Source organism: Letharia columbiana (genome assembly GCF_014066305.1).
Source record: "Letharia columbiana isolate WasteWater2 chromosome Unknown Sc0000063_s0, whole genome shotgun sequence".
Classification (NCBI taxonomy): domain Eukaryota; kingdom Fungi; phylum Ascomycota; class Lecanoromycetes; order Lecanorales; family Parmeliaceae; genus Letharia; species Letharia columbiana.
The window spans coordinates 152028-175744 of NW_023501107.1; the positions used below are offsets into that span (position 1 = coordinate 152028).

The 23717-nt window shown below is 50.2% G+C and overlaps 10 protein-coding genes across 10 annotated transcripts; 9 read left to right on the forward strand and 1 right to left on the reverse strand.

Moving 5' to 3' along the window:
• Window positions 1-340: 340 nt before the first annotated feature.
• Window positions 341-1496, forward strand: HO173_011539 (uncharacterized protein; the record flags this gene model as incomplete). Its single annotated transcript, XM_037313419.1, has 3 exons — window positions 341-457; window positions 566-1306; window positions 1362-1496. The coding sequence occupies 3 exons, from the start codon at window positions 341-343 to the stop codon at window positions 1494-1496; spliced, it is 993 nt and encodes a 330-aa protein (XP_037159691.1).
• Window positions 1497-1841: 345 nt separating this feature from the next.
• Window positions 1842-2231, forward strand: HO173_011540 (uncharacterized protein; the record flags this gene model as incomplete). Its single annotated transcript, XM_037313420.1, has 1 exon — window positions 1842-2231. The coding sequence occupies one exon, from the start codon at window positions 1842-1844 to the stop codon at window positions 2229-2231; it is 390 nt and encodes a 129-aa protein (XP_037159692.1).
• A 30-nt stretch (window positions 2232-2261) lies between these two features.
• Window positions 2262-2525, forward strand: HO173_011541 (uncharacterized protein; the record flags this gene model as incomplete). The annotated part of the gene is made up of 1 exon (XM_037313421.1): window positions 2262-2525. The coding sequence occupies one exon, from the start codon at window positions 2262-2264 to the stop codon at window positions 2523-2525; it is 264 nt and encodes an 87-aa protein (XP_037159693.1).
• A 512-nt stretch (window positions 2526-3037) lies between these two features.
• Window positions 3038-5511, forward strand: HO173_011542 (uncharacterized protein; the record flags this gene model as incomplete). The annotated part of the gene is made up of 2 exons (XM_037313422.1): window positions 3038-3106; window positions 4510-5511. 2 exons carry the CDS (start codon window positions 3038-3040, stop codon window positions 5509-5511), a joined length of 1071 nt encoding a protein of 356 aa, XP_037159694.1.
• A 981-nt stretch (window positions 5512-6492) lies between these two features.
• Window positions 6493-8150, reverse strand: HO173_011543 (uncharacterized protein; the record flags this gene model as incomplete). The annotated part of the gene is made up of 2 exons (XM_037313423.1): window positions 6493-6640; window positions 7030-8150. 2 exons carry the CDS (start codon window positions 8148-8150, stop codon window positions 6493-6495), a joined length of 1269 nt encoding a protein of 422 aa, XP_037159695.1.
• Window positions 8151-8727: 577 nt separating this feature from the next.
• HO173_011544 (uncharacterized protein) lies at window positions 8728-11720 on the forward strand (the record flags this gene model as incomplete). Its single annotated transcript, XM_037313424.1, has 3 exons — window positions 8728-8910; window positions 9000-10123; window positions 11576-11720. 3 exons carry the CDS (start codon window positions 8728-8730, stop codon window positions 11718-11720), a joined length of 1452 nt encoding a protein of 483 aa, XP_037159696.1.
• Window positions 11721-17641: 5921 nt separating this feature from the next.
• On the forward strand, window positions 17642-19308 carry HO173_011545 (uncharacterized protein; the record flags this gene model as incomplete). Its single annotated transcript, XM_037313425.1, has 5 exons — window positions 17642-17799; window positions 17870-18321; window positions 18374-18716; window positions 18777-18824; window positions 18870-19308. 5 exons carry the CDS (start codon window positions 17642-17644, stop codon window positions 19306-19308), a joined length of 1440 nt encoding a protein of 479 aa, XP_037159697.1.
• Window positions 19309-20070: 762 nt separating this feature from the next.
• HO173_011546 (uncharacterized protein) lies at window positions 20071-20421 on the forward strand (the record flags this gene model as incomplete). The annotated part of the gene is made up of 1 exon (XM_037313426.1): window positions 20071-20421. The coding sequence occupies one exon, from the start codon at window positions 20071-20073 to the stop codon at window positions 20419-20421; it is 351 nt and encodes a 116-aa protein (XP_037159698.1).
• Window positions 20422-20493: 72 nt separating this feature from the next.
• HO173_011547 (uncharacterized protein) lies at window positions 20494-20862 on the forward strand (the record flags this gene model as incomplete). The annotated part of the gene is made up of 1 exon (XM_037313427.1): window positions 20494-20862. One exon carries the CDS (start codon window positions 20494-20496, stop codon window positions 20860-20862), a length of 369 nt encoding a protein of 122 aa, XP_037159699.1.
• Window positions 20863-22819: 1957 nt separating this feature from the next.
• Window positions 22820-23678, forward strand: HO173_011548 (uncharacterized protein; the record flags this gene model as incomplete). The annotated part of the gene is made up of 6 exons (XM_037313428.1): window positions 22820-22861; window positions 22932-22959; window positions 23017-23051; window positions 23096-23235; window positions 23306-23424; window positions 23533-23678. 6 exons carry the CDS (start codon window positions 22820-22822, stop codon window positions 23676-23678), a joined length of 510 nt encoding a protein of 169 aa, XP_037159700.1.
• Between the last annotated feature and the right edge of the window lie 39 nt (window positions 23679-23717).

The window sequence follows — 23717 nt, forward strand, 5'->3', positions numbered from 1 at the left end:
TTGGATGCTGTACGATGAACATTAACAATCAAAGCTCTATGCTATGGTCTATTGGGGCGCTACTTTGCTTTTTTAAGCAAAGCCAAATGCATATACGAAGGCACTTAATGTAGGCGATGTCTACTCCAACTTAGTACGTACGGAAAATGCATTCACGCAATATGACCGAAAAAGACCACAAAATGAATCCATCTGCAGTAGCGGCGGGCTAGACCGTGATTCCGTGGTTTCCCTCGGAAGTCTTAATCACATCAACACTATCAAACACCCACCGTCAGGCCCACCGTTGACCACTTCAGCCAACACCCAGAACCATTCAGTCATCCATATCTCCGCCAGCATGCCACCCCTCTTCGATGCAAACGGTCAGCCGGTCAAGTTGAGCTTTTTCGACCTCTTCTTACATAGCACCACATCTCGTAGCGGCAAAGGAACCCCGGTAATTGAAAGGAAGAAGGTGAGCAAGACCCTGATCTCACATCCCACTCTGCCATTGTACCCATCATCCATTTGAAGACTTTGAATGCCTGGTCCCGAAGTGAAATATTCTCTGACTCGAGAGTAGCCCCAAAAAGCAGAGTCTCCCTGCACCGAGACCTCTCCCAAATCAACCGAGACCACCGAGTCTGGATCTGCAGAATGGACGAAAATCGAAGAGATGGGGCTTCTCGGAATGAAGGCTCTGAACAAGAGCTGGAAGGAAATTAGTGGAGTGCTGGCTGGCAAGGATGAGGACGACATTAAGAAGAAGTACAGAGAGCTGTATGTTGATGCGCCTGCAAGTATCAAACCGAAGAAGGCAGAGGCCAAGAAAAAAGAGGCAAAAAAGGAGACTGAGGACAATAAGGAGGAGAAGAAAGAGGAGGAAAAGGAGGAGAAAAAAGAGGAGGAAAAGGAGGAGAAAAAAGAGGAGGAGAAGGAGGAGGAGAAAGAGGAGAAAAAGGATGAGGCGAAAGAGGAGGAGAAGGAGGAGGAGAAAGAGGAGAAAAAGGATGAGGCGAAACATGACGAAGCAAAGGCCGGAGACGAACGCAAGAAGATAACCGAAGGTGGCAAGAAAGGTGGTAAAGAGGGAAAGCAGGGCAAGAAGGGTCAGAGGGGTCAGAAGGGCCAGCAGGGCAAAGAGAAAGCCGAAGAGGCAAAGCCGGAAGAGGTAAAAGTGGAAGAAGTTAAACCCGAGGAGAACGACGGGATCTTGAAGGCGAAGGTGACGGCAGGAGAAAAGGGTAAGGAGGGAGAGCTGAAGTCGATCAATGGGCATCCGGTCATTTTCGTGGACGACGATGAAGAGCTGGAGTTCGAAGAGGTGAGCATGAGATTGGGACAGCCTTCGGTGGGGTTGAGGCTAATGCTTGCGATAGCTGCTGTATCTCTATGGCCTCAACGCGCGCTTTGATGAGCAAAAGTGGATCACGGTGGACTCGAAATTCTTCGACAGGTTTGGAAAAAGGGTCGGAGCTGAGAAGTTGAAGGAGAAGCTGGCGGGTAGTTGGTAGAGGCTTGAACCATGAATTGCTTTGTTTGCTGGTCGCGCAGCCATCAACAGCATGCGGTGACAGGTTGATTTCCCACGATCACAATGATAGCTTACTTACTGGTCTACTATCACGTTTCAAGTCACAGCACATCTGCTAAGATACCCCTTTTTTACCAAACACCGGCCGCAGACCTTATGATAGCTCACCATGTCGGACAGAACAGGGGACTGGGTAATCCGTATTGGGGACTCACAAGAGCACAGTCAGCAAGTGACTCTGATACCTGGCACGGATGAATAGACCAGCGGGTCTTCAGACAGCGAAGAATATATTCAGGAGTCCAACACCGAAGAAGCGATCATCATGAGCCCGGAGAGCGAGGAAAAGATGCACGGCGCAGGCCGCGACGAAAAGGTCGTCATGATTCCAGAAGGTGAGGAAGAGGTGGACAGTATACGAGAGGCCATCGTTGACTTCGGTAGAGACTCAGGAGGTAGAGTGTCTACATCTAGCCCCGAAAGCACGATAGCTGATTACATCCTCAAGACCTCCCAACTCCAAAGCCCATTCCATCTTCGACTACCCTTGGCTCGGCCCACGTTCCGACAATGTGTGGCGCCCATGGGAAGACCAGTACCCGATCAATTCAACCCTCGGAGGCATTTCCCATGCAGTGACAGCCGCCTACCTCGGCGAGCGGCAATGCAAAAGAACCAAGACAGACTGCCGCTATCGGGTCAGGCTCCACACTGATCGTGCAGCTGGAGGTAAGATACTTCCAACATGCTGGACAGGTCGTGGGACGAGCTGGCGATATTCAGATGGAATCAACGTGGTTTGAGTCCACGAGTGTTCTGTGATGAGAGGACTTGGTGGGGGTTGGAGGATTGTCTGAAGCAGATGGCTGCATTCGATCGAGACGTGCTCAAGTTCGCTGTTGAGAGGATCATGATGAAGAGGGTTCAGCGGATGATGGAAGCGAAGGCGAGGATGAAGATAAGGCACAGTCAAGGTAGGGGCTCATTCCTTTGCTACGCCCGAGCATAATACTAATAGATCCAAGCGCATTCGGACCACTGAAAGGGACATGGTAGTCCATAAGCGCAATTGGGAATGCACCACTGTCCCATGAAAGTTGAAGCCGCCGTTCCCTTTCTCTGTTGGTCTAGGCTGGTACATAAGCGATTCTGGGGATCCTTCACCGCTCCTTTCTCCGGTAGCGAAACGGTGAGTCCTAGACATGAACTCTGCGTTAGCTAGATAAAAGTCAAACATATTGTGCCGTGATCTAACATAGTGAATTGATGATAGAGGCTGGGTGATGAGTTGTCAATATGGCAAAGTCGTAGAGTCAAGGCTCAGAGAAGATGATAAAAGTTGGCAAAAGGGATGTCGTTGGGGAAGAGAGACGACTGGCCAGGCTGTGGCCAGCGCCTAATCGTGCTACGGCACCTACCTTACCTTACTTTAACTCACTTTTAAGGACTTAAGGTACCTTAGCTCCTGGCTCGCTAAATTTCTTTAAGCCGCTAAGCGTACCAGGGAAAGCTGTGAAAGCCATGACAGAAAGAAGGCCCGCGATTCGCTACCAAGGACAACGTGGTCCACAAGGCCCAACTCTATGCCCTGTGGATTGACGCTTGCTTCAACTTGACATCCTACATCCTTCACATCCTTCACATCCCGAATGACAGCAGACGATGAATCTCAATCCAATACTCTTCTTCAGGCATCGCTGCCGCACTTGGGCCCCTATATCCCTAGCATTGGGCTCCGTCCCTTTGGCCTGGGAAACCTGCGGCAGGGATCTACCGGCTGCGAAATGAACGCTCCGTTTGACACGTATGCAAGCACCACAAGCTTCATGCAGGACCAACTCAATCGCTATCCCGCTACACCACTATGACCAGCATGAGCGCCTGCATAGATACCGTACAATGTTCAATCTCATGCGCATTGCATCGTTAGCAGTCCTGTTCCTTTCTCTTCCTTTGTCTTGTCCTTTTCCATTGCTCTTCAAGCTTCCTGTCGCTCATTGACCCATTTTCCCACTCCAAACGCTGCGAACTTCCAGATCCTGCAAAAGGCGGTCACCAAAGTCAATCGCGGCACGACGGCTCTGTCCGTCCTTCCATTGATGATCTCCGACTAGGGATCGCGAGACAAACGAGGCGCAACTGACCGCACAAAGATTTTTCTTCCTCGAGGAATCCAAGTCTCCAGACACCTCTTCCTCGACCAATTGAAGGCTCAATGCCTCTTCCCTTACCGACCTGTACAGCAACAATCATTGTGCGCGATGACGAGCTCCACGGCCAGTGTATGATAAGGAATTGAGGCCTGTGCTAAACTTCTTTTGTTGTGTTCTTGTAGGTCACCGCTCACCCCGAACGGTACGTCCGCAGCTAACCTGGAAGTAGTGTGACATTTTAAAAGTAATTGCGCCGTTAATTAAAGCCCTCACACACTCCGCCGACTGTACAAAATAATCTGCAATCTGGGCAAGGGAAGGGAATACACATGCCAATCAGAGCTCTAGGAACATATAATTTCCTCATCTCGGAACATTCGCCAATCACTTAAGCAGAGCGGCTTGGTCGCCGCGAATCATACAAGTGAACATCCCTTCGAGCACGTGATAGGCGATACTTGGGGACGCTTCACCAGGGTTATATTCACTGCATTAATCCATAACGGAAATGATGAAGGACTTTGGCCAAGCACACATCTCAACAAACCTGGACGTATCCTACCTAAGCCATCCATACGTCGAAAGCAAAAGAAGTAAGAAGATCTTCAATATTACGGCGGGTGGCAGAAGGTGAGCTTGCATTGCTCGCGTGCTACCTGAATTCACATTCAAAGCTCATTCACTCTTGATACCCTATTGCGGTTGCAACAATCACTCTCGGCCGCAATTGGGTAACACAACACCGGGGCCAATTGCGGTGTCGCCAAACGAGTTCGCATCGCACTATCGCTGCTACCGTCCTTGCCATGAGCTCAAGCTGACCTAGTGACGCTCTTGCAGAACCCTCACATCCTCAGCTCCCACACGTTGATGGCCTCTTCGGAGGTCGATCAGAAGTTCCTAGGCAGGTTCGCCAAAGCTACCGACAGAAGCTACCCATACCTCTCTAGCAAGCTCTACAAAGTCCTGGGCCTCTCAGTCATCCTTTCCAAGAAGCTGGTCCGCGCCCGCCGACTTCGCCGACTGGATACCACCCGCGATACCAAGTCTCTACAACTCTATCATCACATCATCTTCCTCTCCCGCGAAGGTCTCTACATAATCGAAGAATATGTCCTACCGATGGTCGAAAATACCCGCACTCATGCATTAAAAGTACTCTGCCACAAGCTTCGCGCTAGCTTCTATCACATCTACGTCCTATTCCATAACGAGCCATCCATCACTCAGACCGCTATACCCAGCTACACTCCAAGCTCTGCGGAAAAAGGCAAAGCACCAGTCTACCGAAACTCGATGCGCCCCTCTCCTCCTCCCTTAGAAGGTGGACCCGTCCAGAACATCGGATCCCTTCCGCCCGGCCTCACCCCGGTCTCCATACCCAAACCTTCGGCTTCCTTCCTCTTACCCGCGCTGAATTACATTCCACGGGCGTCCGAATGCTTCGAATACGCCTGCAAGCTCGCCAATACCAGTCTCTCCGGCTCCCATCCGGTCCGTCTCTCAGTGAAGACGGAATACGCAGCCTATCTTTACGATTGCCTTCACGACGGTGAGGGAAGCAGAAGATTAGCGCAAGTAGCGATCAAGGACGTATACAACGCGCAAGAGGGCATGGATGATGACATGTTTGAGGACGCGGCGGAATTGGTGGGTATACTGGGGAAGATGATGAAGAGGGGGCTCGGAGCTGGGAGCCAGGGCAGCGGAAGTACTCCAAGGGCGGGCAACGAAAGTACCCCTAGCAGCACACCAAGACCTGGCAAAGTTGATAAGTTCGAGAAGGAGCTACCAGACCTGCCGAGCCCACAACAGGAGGAGATTGCAGAAGTTTGCGCATGACCTGAAGGCCGAGACCATGGCCTCCTTCAGACTTCTGGTGCGGGAAACACTCACGTAGGGCGTTCAGGCTGAGAGGGGCTTGTGCATTATTCTTATTCTACACTGTCCTGGTTATGGGCGGACAGCTTGATACCCTTGTCTTTGAGAGCGATTAGATAGACCAATTGCGTTGGACTACCAGTTATCTTCCTCAGTCAGATCTAGTAACATCCCCGCCGCGTTGTCAGTAGCGGATAGATTGTAATCCGTATGAGCATCCTACCTGTTGGCGGCTCCTCGGCTCGCTCAACCTTCAGCGATCCCTCCTCCTCCTCCATCTTCGTAACAATCCTTCCACCACTCCGCCCCAACACAGCAGTCAAACATGGCCGTCCCCATCTTCACTACAGACGACGCGATACGTAGGCAGAGGAGACCAAACATCCCATCGAAGCAGCAAGCCCACACCCCACCCTGAGAGCCCTCGCCCCGCGTCTCCACAACGCGCCCCCAACCCTCCACAACCACAACACCAATCCATCTTCCCATCGTCTCGGCAGCCGCCTCTTCATCCGCAAACCACCTCCCCTCCTGCCAGCGACCCTGCATCGAGAACCGCAGTCCCCGATGCAGACTCCACAGATCCCAACCGTATGCGCCCCGGATCTCCCCCCCCCAATCTCACCCCGCATCCTCCATCCCCATCTCTCAAACCCTCCAACACCACCAACCAGCCAACCAACCAAAAACACACCTCTGCCACCCCGCCGCAACCCCCGTCCCCCTCACCCGCCCCCTCACCCGCCTCCGCAAAACATACCAATACCACACAAAATCCCACCCCAAATCCTCAACCGCACCATCGCCAGCCACGCATCCAGCCTACAGCAGCGGGAGGCATCATCAGATCTCAGTCTTCACAGTGATCAAAGCGAGCACCCCTGCCGCGAGCGCGTACAGTGCCGGGCGCAGGGGGTGCCAGTGCTACAACGATGACGGTGGTTAAGAGTCGGGAAGTGAGAACTGCGACGGAATTCGCACCACATGATGTTTCGATCCATGACCCGGATACCGTGTCAGCTGCTGTGGCATAATTCCTGAAGTCTCCCGTTTTAGGCGAAGGTGTTTCCTCTTATACTCTTGTGCGGCGCTGGCTTCGTCGGTGTCAACTTCAGCGAGCTGGGACGGTCGCTGACGGGAGGGTTGATGGGGTGGTTGGGGTTTCAGTCTGGGCTTGGTGGGGGGATGGGGTTGTTGGCGGATTGGGGGGATTTGTTGGATGTGTGGAAGGGGGGGTTGAGCGGGGAGGTGGTGGGGATGGTGAGGGGGGAGGCGCTGTAGGTCTGAGTTTTATCTGATGAAAGCATTTCCCTATGTCTCTGATGCCAAGATCATATTGGAACTCAGCATTGCCTCCAAGAAAGCTTCGACGAGAAGCTGGAATGTCGACAGTGACTACGATTCTGCGATCTTCTCCCTTTCCTTCCCGCACCTCAATCCTTCCACCCCCTCCTCCTCCCAATCTCCCGGACCACATACACGAGCCCCAAAAGCACCGGCACCTCGATCAACGGCCCCACCGTACTCGCGAGCGCCTGGTCGCTATCGGCCCCAAACGTCGCCACCGCCACCGCAATCGCCAGTTCGAAATTGTTGCTCGCGGCCGTGAAACTCTGCGTCGCCGACACCCTGTACCCGAAACCCAGCCGGTGCATCAGGAGCAGCGTGAAGAAGAACACGACGCCGAAATACACCACCAGGGGCGCGGCGACGCGGACCACGGAGACGATCTGGTGCACGACGCGGTGGCCCTGGGACGCGAAGAGCACGAGAATCGTAAAGAGGAGACCGATCAGGGACCACGGGTTCAGATACTTCAAAAACGTCCCATCGAACCAGTCCGGGCTGGCTCGCCTCCGGAGCGCCAACCTCGTCACGACGGCCGCGCCGAGCGGGATGCCCAGGAAGACGGCCACGCTCGTCGCGACCGTCGCGTACGACACCTTCTTCGCCTCGCCCGCCCCGCCGACGACGTCGACGAACAGCACGGCCAGCGGCGCATACAGCACCATCTGCAGCAGGGAATTGAGCGCCACGAGCAGGGCGCAGAACTCGGTGTCGCCGCCCGCGAGACCCGTCCAGACGAGCACCATGGCGATGCAGCGCGCGAGCCCCACGAGCACCAGCCCCTGCCGCAGCCCCTGCTTGTCGGGCAGGAACGCCCACGCGAGCGCGAGCATGAGGAAGGGGGCGAGGATCCAGTTCAGGAGGACGGACACGCCGATCTGGGTCCAGATGGACCTGTCGGCGAAGGCGAGGTGGAGGGATTCGAAGCGCACTTTGCACAGGATGGGGTACATCATGGCGAGGAGGCCGAGGGCGATGGGGAGGGAGACGCCGGCGAAGCTGCCCTTTTGCAGGGCGGGGCCCGTGCTGGGGACGAAGGTGCCGAGGAGGATGCCGGTGGTCATGGCGAGGAGGATCCAGAGGGCGAGGAAGCGGTCGAGGAGGCCGAGGGAGCGGAAGGCGGAGAGTTTGGGCGCGGTGGGCGCTGGTGGTTGGGGGGGTTGTTTTTCGAGGTCTGAGGGGGGGAGGTCGGGGTCGGCGGTGGGGAGGATGGGGATGGGGTGGGTGGTGCTGGTTGTGGTGGTGTTTTCCATTCTTGGTCGAGCCGAGGCCTGTGGAGTTCTGATCTTTGATGGTTTGCCTGAGGGCTTATGTATTGCAGGAAAAGATTGCTCGGGTCAATATGTTGTCTGCGACCGCGATTGAGGTAGCTAAGGATGGGAGATAGATGATGGTGAAATTTTCACAGACGTTTCTGGCTTTGACTGCAGTAAGCAGAAAGATGTATGTTAGCAATGAAATGTGTTTGATATATAAGAAGTAGAAAAGCCTGTCATCTAAGCAGAATGTGTTAGACTGTGACATGCTCAGACATGGTGATTGGACGGACAATACTTGTCAGAAAGAATGTATGATGCTGGCGGGTTCGCACCCAAACGCGGGACACTGGTGGCAGCCAATCAGGTACAGGCAGTGACATATTCTTCGCTTAGTCATGACCCCACAAACTTTCTAGTCCGATGCGTCAAATCGAGCGTAGGGATCTTGATCGTGTATAAAATGGATATCTCCCAGCAGCGTCATCTCCTGGGAGGTGCTTTTTCATTGCTGCAAGGCGGGCATACTTGTAGAGCAAGTTTGTGAGGGAGTCCTTAATTTTCGAACACAAGGATGTCTGGCACCGCTGAGCTTGTCAATGACTCTTCGGAGCCAAAGATCCACGAGACACAGGCTATTGCGTTGCCATTGAGTGATTCAGACTTGGCGGTCGACCTTCCACCAGATGGTGGATATGGCTGGGTCTGCGTCGCGTCCGTCTTCATCATCAATGGCTTCACTTGGGGTGTTACTGCTGTAAGATCTCCTTTCAAAACCTTCTTGCCATCCTCTCCAAAATCGGAAGCATCAGATCGTAGCATATCTAAAACTGGGCGATTACACAGTCATACGGCGTCTACCTCGCCCATTACCTGTCCGCCAACATCTACCCAGACGCATCCAGCATCGACTTCGCTTTCATCGGCGGTCTCAATTTCTCCATGGCTATGCTTGTAGCTCCTGTCGTCACGATCCTTGCGAGGAGGTTCGGGACGCAGACACCCATGCTGTTTGGAGCGGTGCTGCTAGCGGCCGGTTATATCTCTGCGTCCTTTGCTCATCGTATCTGGGAGCTTTTTCTTTCTCAAGGCGTGCTCGTCGGCTTTGGCGTTGGATTCGTGTCCATCCCAAGTATTGCGATTCTATCGCAGTGGTTTGAGAAGAAGCGCAGCCTAGCGAGCGGCATCGCTTCAGCTGGCTCAGGCATAGGAGGCCTGATTTTTTCATTCGCAACACAGGCTATGATCGAGAACATCTCTTTGGCATGGTCCCTCCGCATCACGGGGATCATCGCTGGCATGATGAACGTGATAGCTGCGTTGATGATTCGAAATCGCAACAAGGCTATCAAGCCTCCCCAGCGTGGATTCGATACGAAGTTGCTGCGTAGGTACGATGTGTTCCTGTTGCTTTCCTGGGCATTCGTCAGCATGCTCGGCTATGTCACTATCCTGTTCTCGCTTTCGGATTTCGCACGCTCGATTGGGCTTTCAGCCGGCAAGGCAGCTGCTGTATCTGCGTTCCTCAACTTAGGCACTGCGGTTGGACGGCCGTTGGTTGGAGTAGCCAGCGATCACTTTGGTCGCATGGAGACAGCTGGAGTGCTGACCCTGATTTGCGGTTTCACGTGCTTCGCTATCTGGCTGCCTGCAACATCGTACGGGGTGACTATACTCTTCGTCATTGTTAGCGGAGCCTTCTTTGGCGTCTTTTGGATGACCATCGGACCCATCTGCGTCGAAGTTGCTGGTTTAGTGGAACTGGCTTCTTTGCTCTCTCTATCATGGATGTCGGTCGTCTTACCCACGACTTTCGCAGAAGTCATCGCACTTGAGCTTCGTCGTCCCGGGTCCAGGCGTGATTATCTCTATCCTCAGATCTTTGCTGGTTTGGCGTATATTGTGGCCAGTGGGTGTATGTATGAGCTGCGACGGTTCAAGCAGAAGCAGAAGTGGCGGGAAGCCTGCACGTGATAGCGTGTTCGTTTCGCGTAAATAGACTCCCGAGCAATATTTCGCCATCTGTTAATCCTCTGCCACTCTTCCAACCTCTGCGTCACATTCGCAACGCGTGCTGAGTCACTGCCTTGCAAGAAGTACATGTTTGAATAACCACGGCGATGCCGGACGCTCCGAGAGAGATAAAAGCAAACATGCCTTTCAAAGATTTAACGCGAATAAGACCAAAAGTGCTCCACACAACCTTCAATATACAATAAATGATGGTAGCACGTTCACAACTTCTGGTATATATGCTGAAACACCCTTGCCGCGGTTATCGTTGACCGGATGTGGAGAAATACCTCTACCTCTCACAGAACGCGACACCTGCGCCATCATCAAAAAGCAAGCCCAATGTTTTCCCCAACAGGGCGATAAAGTTCATAGGCTATGCCGAATACATTGATTTGCCAGGGCAACGGCTGTTCTTACTACGAGAACGAAAGATCGACAGGGAACCACAATGATTATGGATGAGAAATGGTTGATAATCAAACGCAAAAGAATAGAGAAGCGAGACTAAGCTGGGTTTGTTATACCCAAGAGATATGTCCTAAAGCTAGGCCGGTGTACGTCATGGTTGGCATACTTTACTTGGAGCAACGTGATTTACGGACGTCCTGTAGGATTGAGAAGATGATGTTTGGTTCGGGCAAAGCACGACGCGGTGCCTTGACGTAACTCAAACTCGCCGGTTTCATTGGGTTAGTATATGGCCTTCCTGTTGGCTTATTGTATGCTATTTGTAAAGTCTTCATAGATACATGTCGCCCCATCCACTTGGTTCTTTGTGAGTTACGTCCTTGAATGGAGCGGGAGCGGGTTAATGTGGTTTTATGTTGTAACTTGTTACGCGGCTGCTCCTGTTTTTACGTCCTGCATTTTAACAGTGAGTCGGCACGGCGCAGATGATTGGCTAACAGACCTTGCAATGTGTTTTTGTATTTTGTTTTGTAGGGGGGGGTTGCGCTACACTGGAACCTATGTTCCCCCTTTCGTTCTCCCGCCTAGTGTGGTCCGCCTCCGTGTCGCGCCCTGGTGTGCTTCTTACCACTTGATAGAAGTTTTAGAGAGGGTCAGCTTCTCCTTTTTATTTCTTAATGTTTTGGTTTTTAGCTGAATTTATGGTTTTAATTGGGTCTCTTTACGGAGGAAGATCTATATGCTGTTGTCGGTACTTTGGGGGAAGATGCTTTGGAAGCCATGGAGGAGTAGTCGGACCAGTCCATGGACTAGTCTAAATCCACTTGGACGGGCAAGCATTTGGACGGATTGTGGACTGTGTGAATAGCTTTATTTTGGACTAGTCTAGGCCTGTGGACGGACTAGTCGGACTATTGGGAGCATTGTTATGGGTCCATCATGTGACGAGCTTGACTTTTCGCGCTCGATCGAAGGCTAATCCCACAGCTTAAACCCAGCTCTCACCAGGCCTTCGACCTCCGATTCAATAGTCAGGTCGCGCTCGGCTGCGCCGCCAACGGAGGGAGACCCATACCAGCAGCAGAGATTCATCAAGAAGAATTTGACGCGAACGCCGAGGCGCTCTGCGTGTGGAAACGGTGAGCGTGCTTTTTGATTTTTAGATCTCGAAAGGGTTACCTACCATGGTGCCAACTCAGCTATTTGGATGAGGTGTATTTGGTCCCACAAAGGAACCCTTCGAGCCTTTTAAGTCACAACGCATGATGAATCCCTTTCGAAATCTTTCCGTTCCTGGTTCGTCATATCTAGCCAGTACATCCACAGTTTCAGACCCTCGATCACCGTGACAAAGATTCCCACTCCTTGGCGGTCGTGATGTGTCACCGAGATAACGTCGCTTTGACCGGGTGCATCAACATTTTGCCAACCACTACCGTCTGTGTCGAACTGTGCATGTATACCAGTGTGCTAGTGGTGACTTGAGCGCGTAAGAGTGCTGCGTCTCGTATTTGAAGGATGCCGAACCTTACCTTCGCTGAGCAAAGAGAGCACAACTATCCTTTTCCGGGATCCGCTGCCTGTTTAACTTTGAAAAGAGCCATCACGATGGTGAAATGCTGGTCAGTGTGGGCCGCATTTTTGGCTGAGAGTTGATCCCATTTTTTCTTTCACGGCTCTCCGACTGATACCTGTAGTTCTGCCGTATCTTTTCTCACCCATGATTTTCCAAGGAAAATACAGTCCTCACCAAAAACCTCGGCAAGATGTTGGCTCTCCGATGCATCATGCACACTGGGGTTTTGATACTTAGACGGCATAGCATGAGTATCTTCACTGGCTCGATTAAGCTCTTTGGTCTCCTTCGATATATCCATCATCTCTGTCGAAGCTTTCCTCTTTAGCTCTGGATCTTGATTTCTATCTCGTGTTTCTGTGAAGAACGATACTGATGATGAAGGAAATATGGTCAGTTCATGAACCCAATTTTCTGTGACCGGAGACGTTGATGATGAGGAATGATGAAGTGGAGGGGGGTTGACCACGAGCAAAAAGTCCAATACAGAAATAGAAGAGGAATCGCGTGCTTGATCCGTGAAGTTTCCGGGTGGAATGGTTTGATGGAAGCAAAATGCTACTGATGGTAAACGTGTTTTGAGGCCACTGATCCGTGTCTAGAAGTTATTAGTATGTGTTGAAGTCATTGATAAGAACCTATACTGACTTTGTGATTTTCAGATTGTTCCTCCACCTGCCTTCGAGGTACTTATTGTTGTACTTGCGAAAAGCGGCAGAGCTGGCATGGCAGCTGTGGGTACATAAGTCACATCCACTGAGCTTGATGTTCTTAGTCGCCTTCCAAACTCTAACTCCTGTGTAGTAGACTCCAATACTCTCTCTCTCTCCTCGTACCTCCGTAAAAGCTTCGCGAAACTGTTGTCTCCAATCTTCCAGATTGGGCAACTCAAAAGCTCTTCTGGAGGTAGCAGAGGTATTTCGGGTAGCTGTAGGGTTGACACATGAGTAAGCCCGGGTAGAGATCAAGTATAAAAACACATCACACCGTGCAGCTGTCCGAACGCGCCTCTCAGGGAAAACGCCACCGCTAAAGAGCAGCCATTTTTTTCGTCCATACGAAATTTGGCAATGTCAGAGGCGAATCTCCGGGCCGGAGATACCGTGCAAGCCAATCCTTTAGAATGTGAGCCAAAACATTGGCCCGTACTTGGCTCGTCATCAGGTAGGTTCAGGCGATCGGTTGCCGTCATGATGGCCCCGATGTCCCGTTGTATCAGCGGAAGATGGTGGGCGAAATTGGACCATAGAGAGAAATTCTTTCACGCTTTTTGGTCCGTGCCGGACTAGGAAGTGAAACATCAGCAAGGAGCAGTGATTTCATTGGGGAAGGCTTAGGGCTTTTCAAGAAGCGCCTGCTCAATCAGATACTTTTGAAGCGATTGATAAGAGACCAGCAGGTTAGCTCATCGTCTAGGGCGCCCTGAGCACAGGACAATGATTTTTCTCCGTAGAAAACCGGGATGCAGGACCGAGGATGGCGGCATCCACGGCGCCCGCGCCAGGGTCCACTGGTGCTGAATCCATTCTGACAGATTGAATTGTAAAGACGTCCATCTTCTCGGGGACCTTGATGGCGGTAGTTAATCCAGAACCCGCTATGGTATTGCTAGTATATTAGGAACTTATTTGAGAGGTTGATTGTAGAAATGGATTAACAAACTGAGGAGAGAATCCAACATTTTAGGAACCGAGCGCTTTTAAGACTTTCCGATTGATGAATCCAGCCCAAAATCATTTCCATGAGTTCTCAAGAGGTAGATGAAGGACTTCTCGTTAATCTTTTCTGGATGTACTAAGAATTGCTCGCGCACATATTACAGAAGGTTGAAGATTCGTAAACATTGATGTTGAACATACTCGCAGACTTGCGTGATCGGAGAAGACCCCATCACCTTGGGCATCAAAAATAAGCCTGAGATTAATTCGAATATGTGTGACGGGTAATGGGGTCTGTACTTGATGATGACTGATGGTATTCAGTCGATGGATGTGATCGCAAGAAGAGACGAGGAAATGAGGTCCGAACCAGAGTTGAAGCCGCCATCTGCTTCCCGGTTTGCGAATCTGTCTCGAGCTCGAAATCATTTTGTTCCTCAATCCAGTCGAAATCTGGTAGTCCGCCTGGACCGTGACTGGTATGCCAGTGGGCCCCGTCAGCGTTTTCGTAGATCGTTCGCTGAAAGCTGTGGAGATCGACGTGGTCAAAGGCGGTACCAGATTTCGCTTCTATTGCTTCCCTGGCATACTCGGAGTCCTGGTCCGTCCTAAGGACAACGGCAGGCGGTGCATTGTGCCGTAGCTCCAAATAGTTGTTGGGGTCCGAAAACGAAAAATCCTCCACAGGCCAACGTTACTCAAAGATAAAATCCGGCTGAGATGTCCGATTGCATTCGGATTTGTAACTTGGTGACCGTGGTGATAGCGTCTCCAGTGCTTGCCATGCAGTCCTGGCGTTATCCCCATTACCTCAATGATTGAGAGTCAGCTGAGACCGCTGAACTTAGTCTTGCCCGTCTTTGCGTTCGGCCAGAGCTTCTTTCTATTTGCATCATCTTCCCTATCGAGAGCTCATAGAATGATATTCGCAGGGAGGTCGGGCATTGGATTTTGTACCAACAGTTCCATCTCGTACCAACATGGAGCTAGCACAAGGCATCTATTACCTCACCAGCTTGCTCGCGCGTCTGACACACGCAAGGACGTTGATGAATGTTGAGATCAACCCTATGTTAAGGGACTCTCGAACATGAGGATCCGTTTCCCAATCATCCTCTTGCCACATACTTGATGTGCGCTTCCGATGCGAAATAGGCGTGGCTGTCACCTTGAGTTCGTTGCAACTGAAATATCAGCAACGTCCGAAAGCTTGCTGCTCAGTACTCATGAATACGAACCTTGGGAATTCAAACATCTTCCTCTAACCCAAATGCTTGACCTTGACTCTATCGTTCGCTACTGGCTCACTTCGTCTGCCTGCTCCTTCCAGACAAATTTTCAACAGCTCAGTAGGCCTCACTACAGTGGATCCACAAAAATTTGCGCATTCAGCGTGAATCGACGTGTAACGCGAAGTCGATCATGTATGTCGTAGCATTGTAGGTCCCTCCCATCTCTGATCGTTGTCTGCTCTTACCCAGCCTAGGAAAAAGTAGACAAGGTAGTCATCAGTACCTAACGAGACCACGTAGGCCGCCATTTTTGAGATCAGTCCTATGTATATAGAAGGTAAGGTTTTGCATTCATGAAGTGTAAGACATTCGACAGAGGTTGTGTTCAGGATTACCACCGACGGAAAACAATTGAGGATACTGGTAGCGTGAGAAATCATGCGCAAGAGCGAGGCAAGTAGATAAAATGTAGAATGTAGTGGATGTCTAGGAGAGTCACTGTTGCAGGTGAGCTGTCGCCAGTGAATGAAGCCCTTCCATTCTTCTGAAACGAACGAGGTCCTGTGAATAATCCTTTCTGCCGATCAAGAGCCTCGTAACCCAGCCTCTGTTCACCAAGAGAAGACTCGAATTATCTGCTTTGATTGATCCTCTACCAAGTGATCTAAAATTATTGTTAGTGATTCTTGAGGGACATGAGAATGACCAAGGCAGAAGTATGATCGATGGTGCGAAAAGTTTTGCCGTCACTCTTGATGTTTGTGGAACTTGGTATGACGATAAGAAGAAAGAAGGTTGGGCTGTGTCGGGACTCAAATGCTCGACTGAGCCGAAGTATAAATCTGCAGGCTTTAGAGGTTTGAGAACGAATATTTGGTATCGTGAACTACATCAAAAAGAGTACTCCCGAATGTAAATTTTTGGGATATGTGCGGCCATCTTGGTGAAATCAGTAGTAGTCAAGGAGCCATAGATACCAAGCGTCTGCCTCAAAGCCCTCATTATGCCTCGCATCTGCGGAATTGTTGAAAGGTCTCAGAGAGTGCTTGTGATAGGTGTAGAAATCGGAGAGGGACACGTGGGATGTCAGGGAATAGGGGACTGCTAGGGATATTGGGTAGGTAGCTCAGAAGCATAGATGAAGCGGAGAAATCTGACCCAGATTTGCCAGTCCGTAGCGCTGGCTCCTCGTGATATACTCAGTGCTGAAGTCGAACCCTGGAAGCTTTGACGAAAGAAATTTTGCCCGTGTCACTGTGACCGCGATAGAAAATCTGAATGTGGCAGGAGAGATTCATGGATAGGACTTCTTCGGGTCATCATCAAGGCAGTCCAAAAGAAATGGCAGAGCGTCTGATCAGGGTAATTCACTGAATGAGCCTGGACTCAAAGCAGCTCTTCTGCTTTACGAACAACTTCGTGTTACTGGACCGCAGCATCCTTGAAGGGCCGGGGCTGCTGATGCCTGGCATGAGGCTCGAATGGATGTTCAGGTTGCAGTCGATGAGTCATGAAAGATCGTGACGACCCATAGCCTACATTGGTTCGAACTCGCTGCTTCCTCGCAACAGCTAGCGGTGAGATCAAGTACCACCATTTCTTCCACCAAAGCAATGAAGGAAAGGATGTAGCACGAGCATATGGACGTCCAGGCACACTCTCCGCAGGTATCAATCCTGCGTTGACATTTGTGGGCTCCTCTAGATAAGGTTCCTTCAGTGAGAGCGAGGTCACTTTGTGCTCGAGGCTGTTTTCTCAAAGAGCGATCAGTACCGGTCTCACACAAGTTTTGGCAGGATCAGTGGACTATAAATAACTTGTCGCTACTTTTAAGCGCTGCCATCATCCCATCCGCATGAGCTTCCAGAGGTACCGACACATGAGAATTGCAAACTTGCCGTCCAGATCGCAAAGGCATGTACAATGCTTGATCGACGTTGTGCCTCGGTAGGGGCAAATAAGGTGCACGCGATTGTTGTTTCGACATGATTATTCGAAGAGCGTGTAGACATTGATGAGATGAAATATTTTAGGGGCAGAAACCAGACACCAATGGTGACACGACGTACGAGAACCAAAATTGCTCGGTGAACGATTCTTCTTTGGTAATGTAAAGGCCTGGTGAGTTGTTACCACACAGCAGCGCGCTAACTTTGTTGAAGTGCATCAGGGGCGTCTTAAAGCACACAGCTTTGCCGAAATCCCCGTTCACCAATGTCAGGTATGCTACGTCTTTGCGAGAAGTCTGTCGCTAGCTGAAAACTGATGCGGGAAAGATCTGTGTCACGCTGTTGACTCGGTCAATTTGGTTGGGGGTAAATTGAGTAGACCAAGTGTTGCGCAGGATAAGCTTCTACAACCTGCTCAAAATCCGCAAACCCAAACCGGTGAATTGAACTGCTTCCTTCATTAAACTGTGATACCGCCCGCCGATATACGCCTATCTCGTTTGTACAAAACTCTAGCCTTCGGATGTGATCAGATTTCTATGGTTATCGTGCGCCATTCGTAGTTCAGGAAGTCTATCAGACTCGCGTCACACCAATTCATTCGATGTCCTGAAGGTGTGCGCAAGAATTCTTCGGTCATAAAATCCAAATGATTTCGAAGGAAAACGGTTCGGAGGGCATGATGTCGTTGTTCGATCTGAACGCGGACACTCAGCAGAGCAGAGTTTCTCACACATCTAGATGGCCACGAGCATGGCGCCCATACGCGGCACTGGTGTCGGGTTTTTTTGGAATGGCAAACTGCTGGTATCTTTCCTGACATTCCCGCGGGATCATCTGCGCTGAGAACGGTTTATGCTGACCGCCGTGTTCGCAGGGGCCTGATTATGAGCTTTGGTACCTTTTTCAGGTACTATGACGAGCATCTTCTATCGGGGGCGACAGACACGAGCATCGGCCTGATCGGCGGCGTTCAAGCATTTATGGTGTTGCTGCTCTCGTTCATTGTGGGCCGGCTTCTCGACGCCAAATTCCACAGAATTATTGTGGGAGTTGGAGGGGTTTTGACATGGCTGGGGTATTTCTGTTTGAGCTTCAACAGTCCGCAAGGACCGGAGAGTCAGGGAAGTTATGGATTGATCATCTTGACTCAGAGTATTATAGCTGGGGCTGGCATGAGTTGTTTCTTTACTCACAGTTCCCATTGTGCTATTCAGGTGAGGAAACAGTCAGCTCAAACCCGGACTTTGGAGGCTGACATCCTTGTTGAGTGGTTTCCACAGCATAAATACTTCGCTGTTGGTATCACCTCCGCTGGAGCTGCCGCTGGTATGATGAAAACATCTCCAGTCGCATGCTTTGTCCACTTACCGTTTGGCAGGAGGTCTTGCTTATCCACTGGCGACCACCTATCTCATCACCGAACACGGTTTTCCTGCCGGCATCAGGCTTGTCTCCGCAATCATTGGTGGCGTCTCCGCCATATGCTTCATCTTCGGTGCTTCCAATCCAGCAGCGAAGAGGCGGCCTTTAAAATTAGTAATCAGAATGTCCACCTGGATCGACTTTGAAGCATTCAAGAATCTTCTGTTCCTAGCCTACTCTGTAGGCGTAGGCTTCATGTTCTTGGCTTTCTATCCACTCTTGTTTCATATCACCGAGTGGGCTGAACGTGAGCGATTCAAAGGTATAAAGACCGTGTGGTTCTTGACCATGGTGAACGGGTAGGTCATGAAGCCGAGAATATCGGCGTGGAATTCCTGTTCTTACCTGACATTCTACAGATGCAGTGTTATTGGGCGCTTGAGCAGTGCAGTGGTCGCGAGTGCAAGGTATGACTCTCTTTTACCAGGAAGGGAAATATTGATGTATCCCAGGTGGTCCAATCCTGCCATGGTACACGCTATTAGCTGCTTCGCCGCCGCTCTAGTAGTCTTTCTACTATGGCCACTCGCTCAACAAGAAAGCCACGCCATTGCATTCTGCGTCCTATTGGGAGTTCTTGGCGGTGCTTTGTTCGGCTTGCCAGCATCTGGTGTTGCTTTCATCATTCCAAAAAAACTTGGTGGCTCACTGGGGGCCTGGACGGGGATTATGTGGGCCTTGAGTTCGGCATTTGCTTTGATTGGGCCACCTATCGTGGGACAACTTGTCAAACGTTATTCCATTGAGTCCGTTGGGTACTGGACAGGGGTGAACCTTCTTATGGCTGGGATGCTGATATCGATGGCAATATGGATGAAACATTCAGAGGATAAGCGAGAGAGATCCAAAAATGCGGAGCTGAATATGAACACCGATGGCAGTGTTATCTAGCATATTAATCGGTCCTGCGGAGGAGCTCAACATCGGAGAAAATATCATCTCCCTTGCCTTGAACTCTTAGCCTGCAGTCGAGATGCGGAGTTTGATTGAGAGTGAGATGGACGCTACCTGAATCAAGATGGAGCTGTTGTTTCATAGAGGTCTTATTCGAGAAGTTTGTAACGATGAGAAAAGAAAAGGCTATTCCCGGATAGATTAATAGCCCCTTATTAAGAACCGTCCTGAGTAGAGGGGTTTCTGTATTGCATAAGGTAAGGTTCGTCTTTATTCTCCATCTCGGAAAATTAGTGGAGAGCGGCGCGCGGCTAGCTTGGATTGGCTTTCATTAGCGTCGGACATCCTAATGGGGCCCCAAATTCATTGATTGAAATTCATTGAACACCAAAACCGATTCTTACAGTGGGATGGATCTGGACCTGTGACCTCACGAGCTTTGAAGAAATTACAACACATCTGCACGTAAGCTCCACGTTGTGAGTATCGACCTTGCGTTTGCCTAGAAAGAACATTCTTCTGAGACTGTCACTCCTGCCAACACAGGACTCATACCGTTCACACGACTGACGGAAAGCCAATCCTCTTTGAACGGAGAACTATCTCAGCCTCATTTCTTCTTCTAGAGTGAACGGTTCTTTGATTCGAGTGAACAGCATCTGACGCAGATAACACTTGCGGTTCTTCCGCGACTCCAAACAATTGGCATTAATTCCACCAGCATACAAAACCCTCATCGCCTTACACGACACCTAAACCATGGCATTTAAAGGCTCAAGCCGCATCCCTCTGGGCGACTCGGAACATGGAGGTGCGCTCTTCACCCTTCCTCGTGAAATTCGAGACGAAATCTATCGACTTCTCGTCAAAGGGCGTCACTGCGTTTTTCTTCCTTCGGAACCTGTACACGGGGATACTTTGACAGACGGAATTGACAAGTTCGACAAACATGACTTGGTCATCCTTCGAACTTCAAAAGCCATCAGCCGCGAAGCACACGAAATACTTTACTCAGAAAGCATCTTCCGGTACGGCATAAACTTCTGGGCGAGCAAGGCACTGGAACCCCCGATTCGGGCAGTATATCGCATGCAGAAAATGAAGATGTGAGTTGGCGGTCTAGCGCCGTTAAGTGGCAGCTTACCCTCAGACCAGGAGACGCACCCTACATACGAACGTTGTATGGCAGTGATCTGTGAGGCTACCATTGACGGTTTCACGGGGACCCAAATTCTTCACGATATTCTTCACATCCAATTCGGCTGTTTCGAACTGGACATGATTGGACCATTACGAAGCTACACTCCCCCAAAACTGAGGGCGTTCAACGGATTTCGTAATATAGTTGTGGAAGTCTTGCTTGAAGATGAATATGACACTGGTATGCAGGAGGTCATAGCAGGGTTCGAGCGGGTCAAACAGGGAATAAAAGACGCAATGGAACCCACCTTGGGTCTGCTACGACTCGCAACATCGAATACCAAATTTACCTTGATGTCCATCCACGCGAGCACGTGCCAGCAATTCTCAGAGCCCAGGCTCAGCAATTGATGCTGGACGCTGAACGGCTGGAGCGAGGAGATTGAGCGAAGGACACAGGCCGATGAAGTATGCGATGCGGGCGGGTCATCACTGGCAGTATTCACAAAGAGATTTTCTAGATAAGGATTCTCAAGCCAGGCTTTCGACCAGAATAGCAAATGAAGCTCTGCCACCATTGAGCCTTTCTACCACAAACAGCAGTTGATCGAGAAAGCCATTCGAGATTCGGCCTGCATGATGGAGAACTCGCCGGCCATTTGCCTGAGACGTGAAGTAGACTGAGTAGTAAATCTCATTAGGAAGTGGTGCATCGCTCGTCCAAAGAAGAGTTTCACCAATCTCGCTGCCAAGACCGGCTACCATATTACTGTACACGATTGGTGTCAGTTGGACTCGGCAACCAATTTCTCGCCTCTCTTACATATCCCTATTACTTCACATATCTCGTCATGGAAGATCAAACTTTTCATCATCCAATTACTATTCTTTACACTCAAGGGAATGTATTGAATTTTCGGCTGGGTGGATCTCATAGATACACTGCTGTATGTACTAGGAATGCTACTTTCACTTGCAATTCTTTGTCGTTTTGTCACGAATGATGGAAGCCCAGAATCAGCAGAATCAACACGACTTGATGGCACGCCATCGAGCAAAGCTCTTTCCAGCCAGCTGGTAAAGGCAGCAGGCTGTGTTGACTAGATCGATGAGGACGACGAAGATCTTCGGATTATTGACTTTTGGAGAGACTTTTCTTCAAGGGGCACAGATCAGAGAGCTCGACCAGCCTGGCTCCTTGCATGCGCCAGAGACAGATCTCCCAAGCACTTTTGACCATCGTCTTGATCAATGACGTGCAGGTATAGTGGTGAGAAAGCTCTGCTTAGATTGTTAGAGGAAAATACTAACATATAGCCCTGGCAGATTTATTCGCTCACTCGCGGGGATCAACTTTCAGTACCTGTGATATCTATATGTCCTGAAGTAGCAAGATGATTAATTCTCAATAGAATTAATATTTTCAGAGCTTCGATGTAAGCATAGCACTCAATGCAAAGCTAGACAGTAGAATCTTTCGTAGGGGAAATAAAACACATGAACAAGATTACAAGCTTCATAAAGGAGACTTCTCACTGATTGATGGTTTGAATCAAGAGTGTTTGGCAGTACGAGCTGTTTAAAGGACTGCGAATTTCAAAGTGTAGTGTGGAAAAGGGTCTTCGCAGACTCGGGCTCGTGAAATCCGCATCTAGAATCTGGCCCTTATCAAAAACAGTTTTGATATAATCATGTATAGGGTAAATTCTCATGTACAAAGACGCTTTGGCCGAGTGGTTAAGGCGATTGACTAGAATGATCCAAGACTCTCATTGGTGTTTCTGATATCAATTCCGGTACGTGCGTTTCTTCTCATTGATGCGAATAAAAATTGACTCTATATACATTAGTTCGCGGGCGTAGGTTCGAGTCCTACAGGCGTCGACATCGTGTGTTTTTTGTGTTTTTTTGCGCCTTCACTTCATTATTATTCTTCTTGACACGAGACCTCTTAGTAATTCACATATCTAGTGCAGATTACCAGACAGCCTCTCAACGTTGTCGACAAGCATATGCAACTAGCGAGTGACAATACATTATCATTTTGTCCAGCTTTTCTACTCAAGGACAAGAAAAGTACAGATACCTGAGTTGGTATGGTCAATGCACCTACGGCTCCGATAACGACTTGCTTGACCAATAGTCAAGTTGACCCAAGCACGATCTGAACCACAGCTTGGCGAGGGGTAGAGGATAATGCGGGGAAGCTTTACTTTGGCTCCGCAGGTGCGAACGAGCAGCATATTTGCACATGAATGCAGCTCTATTTCTTTTGGCAGTAGAGATCTAGATATAGGCAGAAACCACCAAGGTCTGCGCAAGCCCGCTACTTCTGAATTTCCCATAGAGCGCTCCAATATCTGCCAATATGTCCAATTTCCCATCCCTTCAGCCGGCGATGACCGTCCTCGTATATCTCCGTTTCACATCATCTTCCACACCCTGCTCTGTACAGAACCCCATTTAATGACAGTATCCAGGTTACCCTAGGCGACATCTCCCCAGTCGGTCTGTCTAGATCCTTGTCGATTCACCCCACGCTCTTCAACTAACATTCATGTCCAGGTTCGGCCTCTAGGGGCACCCCTCTAGCCATCGCTGTACGTCCCACTCCTCTCAATTTTGCTATTCTTAACAGCCCCAGGCGATGGTCGATGGCTCCGTCAAGTCCGAGCCCGGCTTTACCCCAGCCATTGATGCCGCTTGGGTCGGCCAAGGTGCAGATTATATCCATAACGACCCCAGCGGGAAACAGATGCGGTTGAACGCGCATGCTGTTGTCAAGTAAGGCTCCGAGGCTCTTTTCAGGAAGGACTGCCTCATCCTGATAAGCTCCGTTGCTGATGTGTCCCAGAGACAAGAGCGGTGCTCTGGTATATCTTTCTTACAGCGGCGTCGTAGATATAACGCCTGAGGTAGGATTGGTATTGGGTGGTAGCCCGGACGCGAAGACGACAGCGTTTGGTAACTCTTGTAAGTGTTGGATAAGCCCTGCACCCTAGCCATTCCCTTCTCCTAGCTTCGCCCCATTGGTGTTGAGTTCTTTCCAATTCCAACTGAATAACCTGATCGTCAACCTAGTCATCGAGATGAAATTCGAGACCGGAGACGAGAATCTGAAAGGTCTTGAGACCGGAGTCTTTGTAGGGGCAGGCCGCTTTGTCGCTGAGAAGGGAAAGCCAATTGTAGTGGAGTACAAGATTAGTAAGGCTATAAAGGGTAATTGATGGCGATCCAAGTTGTGGATTTGGCGCAGACGATGTCCA